The sequence below is a fragment of the Vespa mandarinia genome, chromosome 13 (genome assembly GCF_050613455.1).
Source record: "Vespa mandarinia isolate Hongniang chromosome 13, ASM5061345v1, whole genome shotgun sequence".
Classification (NCBI taxonomy): domain Eukaryota; kingdom Metazoa; phylum Arthropoda; class Insecta; order Hymenoptera; family Vespidae; genus Vespa; species Vespa mandarinia.
The window spans coordinates 2,662,501-2,675,000 of NC_140822.1; the positions used below are offsets into that span (position 1 = coordinate 2,662,501).

Sequence of the window (12,500 nt, forward strand, 5' to 3'; positions counted from 1 at the left end):
TTTAAACGACATAACGTCATTCTCGGTTCGAACGTCACGTCGTTGTTGTCCGTTCGTCAATTTTTGCTTATCTGATATATACAAGAACTAGACCTCGTGTGTGAATTTCTAATAAATATAATTCATTGCGATTAGACGTCAATCGGAAGGATGAATAATCAAAATAAGAAAATTGAAAAATGTAAGTAATTATTTTTTTGTAATATCATAATTTTCTTTTTTAAGTTCGTTTCTGTTTCTATTTCTGTTATTGTTGTTGTTGTTGTTGTTCTTGTTGTTGTTTAGAATAATTTTCTAATTTTATTATTGCTTAAACAATGATTTTTCTTGATCTATGATAACATCTGGTTATTATTAAATATCATTCATTTATTTTCTTATTTTTTCATTTCTTTCTCATTATTAATTAAAGATTTCTACTATAATTTAATTAACAATTAAATGATATATCAATCAATGAGATAATTTAAAAGAAATATATTTCTTTATTTTTAATAATCAATAAATATCTTATATGGATTGGAATTCTTTTTTTTTAATATTTTCATTACTGTAATATAATTAATTAAAGATTGATTAATTACATACATTGAGATATTTTTGTTATCAAGTTAATTATCCTTTTTATTGCAGATTTCGAGGCATCTATGGTCAAAGATAAAGATGTTATACCAAATAAGAGATCTAAATTGAATGAAATAAAATCATTAAATCAATTCGACAGTCCTAACAATGAAATTATCGTTTCTGACAATTCCTACGATAAGACACCTATTAAAGCCTTGAACATTTCTAAAAACGAACATATCAATTCTATAGATTCTTGCAGAAGAGTTTTATTTTTCAAAGATGAGAAAACATCTTCTAAGTAAAATAAAACATTGTTTAATGAATAAATTTATTTTTATGTTATCTGCATAATCTGTAAACAATGTATAAAATTTATTATAAAAATTCTTAATTGTGTAAAAGTAAATGAAATAGTGATTAAATTTTGTTATGTTTTACCTTTTTTTTCTTTTTGTCACTTGTAAATATTGTTAATTTATGATTAATTTTTTTTAATGAAAATTTTTCACGATAAAATATTAGTCATTTCTTGTTGCTTAAAATTATCTCGAAATATTTCTAATTTAATTCTACTTTCTATTAATTAATTATAGGAATATTAAATATATAATGTCATGCCTGAAGATATGCAACAGTACGTACATCGTTGTACGTGGGTGTGATTGTTAGCCTATATAAAGGGGCTCCAAAAATATCTTTTAGATAGCATTGTCAATATACATCAGCGACGTACGAAGTGTAGCCTATCTTCAGGTGCAATAATTAATATACGTATAATTAATTACGTATAAGAAAAAAAAAAAAAAAAAAAGAAAGAAAAACATAAGTTTTACGATATGTTACGAAATTAGTATTTAAAAAAAGTTTGAAAAAATTATTAATCTAAATGTATGCACCGACCAATACGAGATAAAGAAAAAACTCCGAGTAAATAATTCTTCCAAAAAACTTATCGATACGTAATTATTATTTTGTTTCTGTTTAGATGTTCTATTTTCTTTTTTTTCTTATTCTCCTTTTTTTCACATTAATTTTATCTTTCTAAGTCAATGATTTTATCGAAGGATTTCATGTTACAAATATAATCAATTTGTAATTAATTTAATATAATATCATCGTTAATCGTCGATTCCGTCATGTCTTCTGATCGTCAACGGGAAGATTCTGAAGGTTGGTACCTGCAATTATACTATATAAAAATAATCTTTCAAAAGAAAAAGAAAAAAAGAGAAAAAAAATATTCAAAATTTTGATTAACCTTCAATCATTATTTCTTTTTTTTTTTTTTTTTTTTTTCTTTTCAAAACGCTTAACTAAAATTTTACAGAGAAAGATCAAGGATCGAAGAATCCAATGATTCGGCATGAGAAATATAAAACTGGCATCACGGATGATGATAAAACGTTTGCTGGATCATTATCACAAGAATCAATTGAGAAATTTGTTAAAATTGATTCTAGTACTAGCTCCAAGGATGATTTTAAGAAATCATTTAAAATAGACATACCCAAGAATAATAATCCATCTGACAATCCAAGATATTCTTCGGAGAAACCAATCGTACTTAATAAGTTGCCAATCTTCGACGAGGACTCACGTTTTTCGTGATCATTATAATAATATTATAATATTATAATAATGTATTCAAACTTTTCTTTTCTTTTTTTTTTTTCTATTAACATTCTAATAATTCTGGTTAGAGCTTTAGTTAATCTGTAATAATTATCTGTAATAATTATCTATTAATAAAATAGATTATCTTAATATCTTTCTGATGATTATTACATATATATATATATATATATATATATATATATATATATATATATATATATATATATATATATACATATACACATACTTTCTATTTTTTCTTTCTTGGTTTTGTCTCCAGAGACAACAAAAGGAATTTTTTTGTTATAAATTAAAATTAATAAATTTAATTATTAAATTATGTTTAGAGATAGACAATATATTAAATAATAAATTTTATTATATTATATTAAAAATTATTTATTATTTATATTTAATAATATATAAATGTTAATTAATATTATTGTACCGATAATAATTATTATATAATTAATAATTTTAAATTATGTTTAGACAAAAAATTATACAACATATACAAAAAATAATTTAATTATCTTTTAGAAAATATAATTTCGATATTGTCTCTAATCTCTAAACACATTTTCCTTATATTAATCGGACAGGATTAATATTCTCATGGACATTATCATTAATTTATAGACAATATGGTAGAAAAATTAACCTTCATTTATTAGCTTACAGATTGAAAAAAAAAAAAGTGAAATAAAAGAAAAAGAAGAAAAGAAGAAGAAGAAAAAAAGAAAAATAAAGATAGACTAATAGACGTCGATATCGTTAATTAAATGACATAACGATTAGATCAACGTTTAGGATCCCTCGATATATTTTTTTTTTTTTCATGTCTCGGCCACGCTTAAACGGAGACACTTACGTTTTTTGTTTTTTTGTTTTTCTATTATTATTATTATTAGCTCTTTCGAAAAATTCCATGATGATTATCTAAGTCGAATCTATAATGCGCCTTAATGAGTAGATAAAATAAAAAAAAAAAAAAAAAAAAGAGAAAAGGAATAAATTAAATTAAATTAAAATAAAATAAAATAAGGAAATATAATGATCATTATATGCTGAATTAATCTCGCATGATGAATAAAAAAAATAAATAAAATAAAATAAAATAAAATAATAATAATAATAATGATAATAATAATAATTACAATAATAAATAAATAAATTAATAAAAAGAAAACAATGATATCCTTCTTAATTAATCCATTAAAATCAAAAACAAAGAAAGAAAGATCCCTTGATCTCTCCATTCAAATTGTGAAATTATTAATAATCAACGTTGTTACGGAGATCTTCTCGTTTAGAAATCAATTGAATACCACATCATATACATATCACATACTCCATATTTGATGAATGAGAAAAAAAAAACAATAATAATAATAATAATAATAATAATAATAATAATAATAATAATAATAATAATAATAATAAATAAATAAATAAAAAAAGAAAAGTAATAATAAAAAACAAAAAAAAAATATAAAACAAAGTAAAATAAAATAGAATAAAAATAAAAATGAAGATAAAAATAGAAACGAGAGCAACGAAATTAAAAAAATAAAAAAAAAAAAAAAAAGAAAAGAGAAGAAGAAAAGAGAGAAGAAGAAGAAGAAGAAAAGAGAGTGAAAAAGAAATATATCTTAAAAAAAAAAAAAAAAAAAAAAATAAAAGAAAAAAAAAGAACAGACACAAAATTCATGATATACCATCACGGGATCACGAGGAACACTTAGCCAGGCCAGACCTGATAGGCAGTAAAACAGAGTCTTAGCGTGTAAGTATCTACTTAATCAATCGACGAGTAAAGAAGAGACAATATATAAACCTAATTAACATTCTCCTCCTTCTCCTCATTTTCCCTGGTCCATCACCCCACTCCACCCCTAGACCCTTTTCCCTCTCTTCACTCCCGCCACTTCCATTGTCCCTGTTTCATCGCAATTCTCTTACCTTTCCCCCTCCCTCCCTCCCTTCCCCCGCTCCTATCGTATAAATAATCATTCTAAAATCGAACGAGCGACTTTCATCGAAAGAAAATCGATTAGAAAAGTATTTTTCTCTTGTATTTTTTTTTTTTGCTTTTGCTTTTTGTTGTTGTTGTTGTTGTTGTTGTTGTTGTTGTTGTTGTTGTTTCGTTTGTTCCGATTATTATTACAACATTGATTTGATTCGAATTGATAATAATGATCGCACGATGACAACGCGATTGCGCGAGAGTGAGATTTAGAGAGAAATAGAGAGAGAGAGAGAGAGAGAGAGAGAGAGAGAGAGAGAGAGAGAGAGAGAGACAGAGAGAGAGAGAGAGAGAGAGAGAGAGAGAGAGAGAGAGAGAGAGAGAGAGAGAGAGAGAGAGAGAGAGAGAGGTAGAGATAGAGAGGGAAAGAAAGAGAGAGAGAGAGAGAAAAGATTAGAATCGCTATTAGGATTAGAAAATTATGATAAATGATCAACGACGACGATGACGATGACGATGACGATAACGATGACAATGATGATGATGATAATGATGATGATGATGAAGATGATGATGATGATGATGATGATGATGATGATGATGATGATGATGATGATGATGATGATGATGATGATGATGATGATAATTTCAGAAATAACTTTCACGTCCCTTCGGTGCACTCGAGATCAATTCTCGTCGTTTCCAAACAGGTTGTACACCACCTGTCGAGGCACGTTGATTTTGCGCTGCCATTACCGAACTCGATGACGTAGTCGATGATATCGTCATAGACGACGTCACCGTCATCGTCGTTGCCTTCCCACCGAGCGTATCCAAGTCCGGTATATGACGAGTCTGATGCCTCGAATCGGTGTAACGTCTTTTCGTATATTTCTTATTTTCCGACGAGCTTGTCGCTGACATTGTTGTTGTCGTAGTGTTTGTTTTACTAACGTGTTGTAAATTGGCCGAAATTGATGGATCCGATCTATTACTACCGATATGCAACATCCTTTCTATATCTGCCGTTTTAGACCTGAAATTATTGTTAATTAGGAATAACACTTTTGAATTATTTAATGTGTATGTATATGTATATATATATATATATATATATATATATATATATATATATATATATATGTATGTGTGTGTGTGTGTATTTTGCATTGGAAATTAATTTAGTATTAAATTGTATGAATGTATTACCTTAAAACAGCACCGCCTATACTCGTTATACTAGGTGTATAAGGAATAGCGCTACTCCTGTTGGCATCTTGATTACTACCCCTGGAAACCTGTCTAACTTCGCTCGAAGTGGTAAACGAGACCCTTTGTAGGACAGCTTGTTGATCTGGAATATATGAGACAGCTGTGACAGCACTGTCAGGACTAGCCGGTGGTGTGGAAGCCCAAGAAGGTGGTGAACTTGGTACTTGATCGCCTGATAACGTTGCTGATGAACCAACAGCGCTATCGCTACCGTGTCTACCACCTGATACGATGATGAATAAATTATAATTACGTATAGTATAAAATAACTGATATATTATCAATAGTATTATCGATGATATTATCAATGGTATCAATAAGTAATATTATCAATTTATCAATACTATCAATAGTATATATATATATATATATATATATATATATATATAAAATGATCGAGATGTATTTATGGTTGGATAAAGGTGAAATAATGTTTGTAAATAAATATATTTAGAACAAACCTTCGCTACAACCGGATATAGAACGTTGTCTTTGTCTTCTTGGTGGTGCACTAGGTTGTTTAGGTGTCTCTTCGATATAAGGAATGTCTGGATCATCGAGGTTCAACGTGAACGCTCCAGACATTGGTATAGTTAAACTAGCTGTTATAACCATAGGTGATGATTTTCTACGTGGATCGGTTGGATCCTCGCTTGATCCACTATCGACGCTATTGCTTCGTCCCTCATCTTTTCTACGTGTCCCTGGCCTCTTTGGACGACGTGGCCTTGGACCAATATCACCACCAACGCCAGCTGTTTGATGTAAACATTCTTCCCTCGTCCAAACCTTTTACATAACCATATATTATATGTGAATTGTTTGTTATACTTAAAGACATTCTAATCGTATTATTAGAAAATATTATTTAGATTTAATTTATTATTAGAATATATCCATTTTATTTAGGTTTTACTTTTCTCGTTGCTGTTGTAGCGGCCGTTGGTGTATTCCCAGACGTCGTTAATGTCTCCTCAACCGAAAAATTTTCTGCCTCGCTGCATGGATCAACCTCGTCTCCGCATTGTCTAAAAGAGAAATGTGTCAAAAAAATTTTCATATATTTATGATGTATCTCTTTCTCTCTTTCTCCCATTCATTCTCTCTTACATTTCATAGATTATTAATCATTGTAATAATATTATTTTTACGATTATTTATACCGATACAAAATAAATATTTAATGATATAAATATTTGTTTTCTATTCATATATACAAATGGATACGAAAAGTGCAGATTTACAGGGTACACTTTTAAAAAAAAGAAAAGAAAATTAATTTCCTCTTTTACCATTTATAAATAAATTTTATTAACTTACAGAGATTTATTTTGATATTATACTGATCAAATATAAAAAGAATATATATATACATATATATATTTTTTTTTTTAAATATATAATTCTAAACTCAAAGAGCGTCATGGTTAAATACATAATATTAATCGAATAAGAGAATCAGTTCTATCGCAGTAAGTAACTTACTCCTCGGCACGTCGGGAGAGAGCTAAATCTAATTCAGCAGGATGAGTATCCATCATGTGCAGGTACAATTCATCTAATAATGCTGCAGGCACTGTAAACAACGTCGAAGCATGTTCGAGTAGAGCTCGTACCACGTTTATCACATCTATCCTCTCTTCTGCTCTCTCTGCTGAAACTTCTGGTTGAGTCTGATTAGGTTTTACACAATGAAGTATATTCGGTGCAAAAACCTATAGGAACAACAATAACAAACAAGAACAATTGTAATACAATCATTGCCAATTGCAAATCTAAATACTATTAAAATCTAAATACTCATTTTAAATTGTAAATGAATTCAATTATTAACAATTTCATTTAGCAACAACGTCAAAAAACAATAATAACGTTTTCATTATTACATTCTGTGATTTATTTCAAAATAATTGATAATAATAATAATAATAATAATAATAATAATAATAATAATAATAATAATTGTTAATATATCTTTGATATAAACTAATCAAAAAATTTTTCAATAATTCATCGAGGATATAATTAGTACAATAACGATTGTAATTATTAAACGTTGACTCAATTAATTACAATGTTACAATTAACTGTTAATTAATATTGTTATTATAAGCGATGATAAAAAAAAAAAAAGAAAAAAAAAGAAGAAGAAGAAAAGAAAGAGAGAGAAAAATGTTGAAATTGATAAACAAAAAAAATGTAATTACTAACGGTAGCCAAATTGGTAGTGTTCATTTTGTTTCCTGGTATCCATTCGCCAGTTTCACTCTTTCGATCCTCGCTATTCGATGCAACGACACTAAGAAAATTGAGCAATGCCCAAAGTGTCTCGCGATTAGGCGTTGGCAGTAATTGAATAAGATGTTGAAGGGCTTCCTGTTGCAATCGCCTATTCCTAATCTCTGAAATAAATCATCATTAACATTTGAAAATTTATTTTTAGAATTATAGATAAAAGATATAGTCGTGGACGTGTGAGAGAAGAGAAAGAAAGAGAGAGAGAGAGAGAGAGAGAGAGAGAGAGAGAGAGAGAGAGAGAGAGAAATAATTTACTTATTTAATTATTTATTTAATTATTTGATAAATTATTTTTAATTTTTTAATTTAATTACAAGGATATTTTCTTCGGAGAAAAAAAAAAAAAAAAGAAAAAAATTGAAAGAAAAACGAATAAACGAAAAAAAAAAAACGAACAAACAAACGAAAAAGGAAATGAAAATAAAAAATTTCTTTCCCCTTTCTTTCTTTCTTTCTTTCTTTTTCGTTCTATTGCTTTTTCAAAAGCCTTCGTTTTTATTTTACCTTATCTTTTTTTTCCATTTAAACAAAGCTCTGTACATTTTTTTCAGTTTCTACTTTCTTTTTTCTCATTTATTGTATTTTTTTTTTTTTTATTTATTTATTTTTTTACTTTTTTTTTCTTTTTTTTTTTTTTTTTTTTTTTTTAATTCTTAATCTTTATCATCCCATGTTTTCGTTTAATGCTAATTTTTGAATGATGCCTTTCTTACTTTGGGTATGCACGAAGGCTTGATAGAGATCCCTACAGAGAAGAGGATCAGGCAGGTCCCGAAAAAATTCCTTTAGCAAGGCTGCCACATCGTGAGGACATTGATCAGGACCAATTTTCGTCTCACGACCACAATCGAAGTCTTCTCTCAACTGGAATTTTTATAGTGCTTCGTTTATCTCTCATTTATCTTAACATTTGTAGCCTTGTTTTCTTTCTTTCTTTTTCTATTCTTTTTTTTTTTCTTTCTTTTATTTTAATTATCGTTCGAATGATCATTCGAAGTTTCAATGATTTTTATTTGAAATAAATTTTTATTTAAAACGAAATTTATATCTATATATATATATATATATATATATATATATATATATAATATTTTAAAATAATAAAATATAAAATTATTATTAAAATTAAAATTAAAAAAATAAAAAAAAAAAAAAAATAAAAAAAAAAAGAAAAGAATAATTCACATATTCTTCTTATTACAAATTTTTATGACTACATATAAATATTTGCAATGTAATTTTTCTTTAATTTCAATAATAATTTTATTGAAAATTTACGTTACTTTTTTGTGTAAATCAAAAAAAAAAAAAAAAAAAAAAACGGGAAAAAAAGAGAAAGAAAAAATTTCTTCCTCCACGCAGAAGGATAAAATGTAATATATAGAATCTTTGTCTAAGCGCATGTGTGTGCGTATGTGTTTGCCGTAATTATCATGAACGATGACCCACCTGTCTAACCCTTTTCTTCGAAGGTGAAACTCGAAAGATACCTAACGTACGCAGACCAGTAGCTTCGAGATGTCTAATACATTGTCTAACTATTCCTGGTACAGCATCCCATTCACCTGTTGTCCCTCCCCCACCGCTGTCGCTCAATTCGAGAACACCAGAATCACTTCCAGTCAATGCACCCCCACCTTTCGACGATAATGATTCACAGGAACCACCCTGAAATCAAAAGAAAAAAAAGAAATCATCATATGATAATTGAAAAATCATCATTGATATATTATAATATTTTTCAAAATACAATATCAACATGCACAGATTTACAATTGATTGAAAAAATCAAAAGATTTCTCTGATGATTTTTAAAAATCAATTATTCTTCTACTTTTTCGTCTTCTAGATCTTTTCATTAAATTTTTATATCTTTCGTCGTACCTTCATTTTTAAAAGAAATAGAGAGAGAAGAAAAAAGAAAAAAAAAAAAAAAGAAAATTTATTAAAAGACACAATAAAAGAATAAAATGGATATACAATTGAAGATATTATTCTATGATAGAATACAAATAATATGTTTCATTCGTAAGAAAATTGTATATGATCCTAATTAATAGATCGTTTAAAATTAGCGATCCTCGGCCCTGTGTATTCTATTTACGTCCGTCGATCTCCGTGACGTCACACAGCATCGGCCCGAGGAACACACGTGACGTCTTTTGTCGACGCAAGAATTGCATCTGTGTTTTCCCCTTTTTATTTTCTTTTAAACGTTCACGAGTATCTACCCGGCGATCTAAGCTAGCCAAAAGTTACGCACACTAATTGATTGCAATCATCAAAAAGAAGGAGACCAATACGTTATTCTTTTTTCTTTTTTCTTTTTTCTTTTTTTTTTCTTTCTTTTTTCTTTTTTTTTCCTCATATAACAACTCATAATTATAATAATAAATAATCGATGAAAGATATAAATATTAATGATTTACAATCATTGTATCATCGTCGAATTATTTTTATTTATTTTTTCTTTCGTGTTTTTTTTTCTTCCTCTTCTTCTTCTTCTTTTCCTTCGTTCAAAGTGATTATTTATTACTAATTTATCGAAATTATTGATTTCTTTTTTTTTTCTCTCTTTCTTTGTTTAATATTTAACTATGCGCGAAATGTTACGCCTGGATATAAGCAATCCTCCAGACATCGTTGATAATATTGCATGTCAACGCCATCTATCAGTAAGGAATTTTTTTTGTTGTCCCTTGGATTATGCAACACCAAGTTTCACATGTGTATAACGGTGTTGCATACTATGAGGAATAAAAAAAAAAATTGTTTACTGACAAATCCTGCTGATACGTAATATTATCGACAATGTATAGATTGTTACATGCATTCGGGCGTATTAATTAAAACAAATATAATTGGAACGTATGAATTTAAAAAAATAAAAAAAAAAAGAAAATAAGCGATACATAAAGCAATTATATACGATATATAAGCACATCGTTAATTTTTTTTATAAAATCGAATATATATATATATATATGTGTAAAATATTTTTAAATATTAAATATTAACGAAACTTAACGAAACGAATTTCAAGATTTTTGGCAAAATAGATCATCGTTCGTTCATGTTGATCTCGTCATCGTTTTTCTATCTATCTATCTATCTATCTCTCGAAAAGTTTCGTGAATGCTTTCGAACGAAACAAAATATAGAGTAAATGTCGACGTGATGTAGAATGTAACATGACGTATTCAATCGAAAAATAGATTTTCTGGTCGAAAAGCTCGGCAAGTAGCCATCCGATAATCGTCGGACGATTCGTCGGATTATTCGATGACGATGAGACAATGACGATAAGAATACGATGACGAGATAATTTTGGGTGAAGTCGAGACGACTTTGACCGTGGCACTTTATATGCCAATTGCGATCAATCAATCCCTAAGACTTCCCTTGTATATGTACTTCTTTTTTTATCGTTACCACGAATCTATCTTTAAATAGAATATCACGATCATTAGAACAATAATTACAATGATCTATATATACAATATTTTTATAGATCATTGAAAACAATAAAGAAATTTTTATCCATCGATCATTGAAATAATAATGATAAGAATAATATTAATGATCTATATATATATACATATAATTATTTCATAGATCATTAGAAAATATAAAAGAAATATAAATTTTTTATTTATCGATCATTAAAAATAATATAATAATAATAATAATAATAATAATAATAATAATAATAATAATGTCCTAAACATAATAAAATTACTTTATGGATCATTCAAATAAGAAAATAAAGTAGCAAAATAGATCGATCGCGTTGCTAGAAAAAGAAAATGAGTATGTTCTAATATTTCTTACACTTTCTTTAAACATATATCATATGCAAATATATCGTCAACAAAGAATGACAAAGCAAATTCTTTCGCAACGTTTCGTTTCGTTTTGTTTCGTTTCGTTTCGTTTCGTTTCATTTCCTTTCGTTTCCACGTCATTTCAAAAGATCATTCGCTCGCTTCTAAACGTCTACTAAGCTTCTAAGTCTTATGTTAGCGCGTAGGTGGATCAAAGAAGGTTACTGCTAGTCGCTAACACTCTCGTCACCGTTACTACAAACCGTATCCCATTATGAAAATAATTACTCTATCTGTTAGAGTTAAATCTTCACGAATATCAAATGTTATTTTCTTCCGATCCATTGATTTATGCCTGACAATTCGTTGACCCGTATTACTACTACTATTACTACTATTACTACTACTACTAGATCTCCTTCTATTCCTACATCTACTACTGCTACTACTACTACTACTGCTACTAATACTATTACTACCATACTAAATCCACAATGATATCAATCTGTATATGCAGTATGTATATATTTATGTATGTATGAATGAATATATGTATGTATATATGTATGTATGTATCTATGTACGTATATATTTATCTTTATATTAGTGATCGTAAAAAAAAAAAAAAAAAAAAAAAAGAAAAAAAAAAGAAAAAAAGAAGAATTTCTCTTCTCGAGGAAAGCAACGAAACAATTGTAATTTCCTTACATCTTCGGTTTTCGCTGCAACCGTAGGTGCCTCTATTAGACTGCTAAAACTCGTTCTACTTCCGTGTCTACTACTTCTCGTCAAACTACCAACATCGGCAACCTCACCAGCAGCAATTCTAGCGATCCTATCGTTCTCAAGACATTGAGGAAGTGGTATACCAAAAACAAGACCACCTGGTGACTCTAAAACAAACAAAAATAATATCATAATTAATTAACAAATTGATCAAATGTAAATTTAAAACA

General features: G+C 27.9%; 2 protein-coding genes and 1 long non-coding RNA gene across 3 annotated transcripts in view; 2 read left to right on the plus strand and 1 right to left on the minus strand.

Moving 5' to 3' along the window:
- The window catches only part of LOC146872584 (uncharacterized), a 2,753-nt gene extending 1,773 nt beyond the window's left edge, over window positions 1–980 (plus strand). Inside the window, exons 1-2 of the long non-coding RNA XR_014982888.1 lie at window positions 1–181; window positions 634–980. The exon at window positions 1–181 is cut by the window's left edge and continues 1,773 nt beyond it. This is a non-coding gene — a long non-coding RNA (uncharacterized LOC146872584). The remainder of the gene's footprint in view (window positions 182–633) is intronic.
- A 517-nt stretch (window positions 981–1,497) lies between these two features.
- LOC146872585 (uncharacterized) lies at window positions 1,498–2,204 on the plus strand. Its single transcript, XM_085661063.1, has 2 exons — window positions 1,498–1,740; window positions 1,898–2,204. The coding sequence occupies exons 1-2, from the start codon at window positions 1,707–1,709 to the stop codon at window positions 2,176–2,178; spliced, it is 315 nt and encodes a 104-aa protein (XP_085517189.1). The 5' UTR covers window positions 1,498–1,706; the 3' UTR covers window positions 2,179–2,204.
- Window positions 2,205–4,576: 2,372 nt separating this feature from the next.
- Window positions 4,577–12,500, minus strand: part of RhoGAP102A (Rho GTPase activating protein at 102A) — a 22,940-nt gene continuing 15,016 nt past the window's right edge. Inside the window, exons 4-12 of the mRNA XM_035872304.2 lie at window positions 12,253–12,437; window positions 9,170–9,388; window positions 8,434–8,584; window positions 7,634–7,824; window positions 6,908–7,137; window positions 6,339–6,450; window positions 5,884–6,211; window positions 5,360–5,645; window positions 4,577–5,186 (exon numbers count right to left, since the gene is read on the minus strand). Coding sequence (XP_035728197.2) covers window positions 4,799–5,186; window positions 5,360–5,645; window positions 5,884–6,211; window positions 6,339–6,450; window positions 6,908–7,137; window positions 7,634–7,824; window positions 8,434–8,584; window positions 9,170–9,388; window positions 12,253–12,437 — 2,090 coding nt within the window. The 3' untranslated portion in view covers window positions 4,577–4,798. The remainder of the gene's footprint in view (window positions 5,187–5,359; window positions 5,646–5,883; window positions 6,212–6,338; window positions 6,451–6,907; window positions 7,138–7,633; window positions 7,825–8,433; window positions 8,585–9,169; window positions 9,389–12,252; window positions 12,438–12,500) is intronic.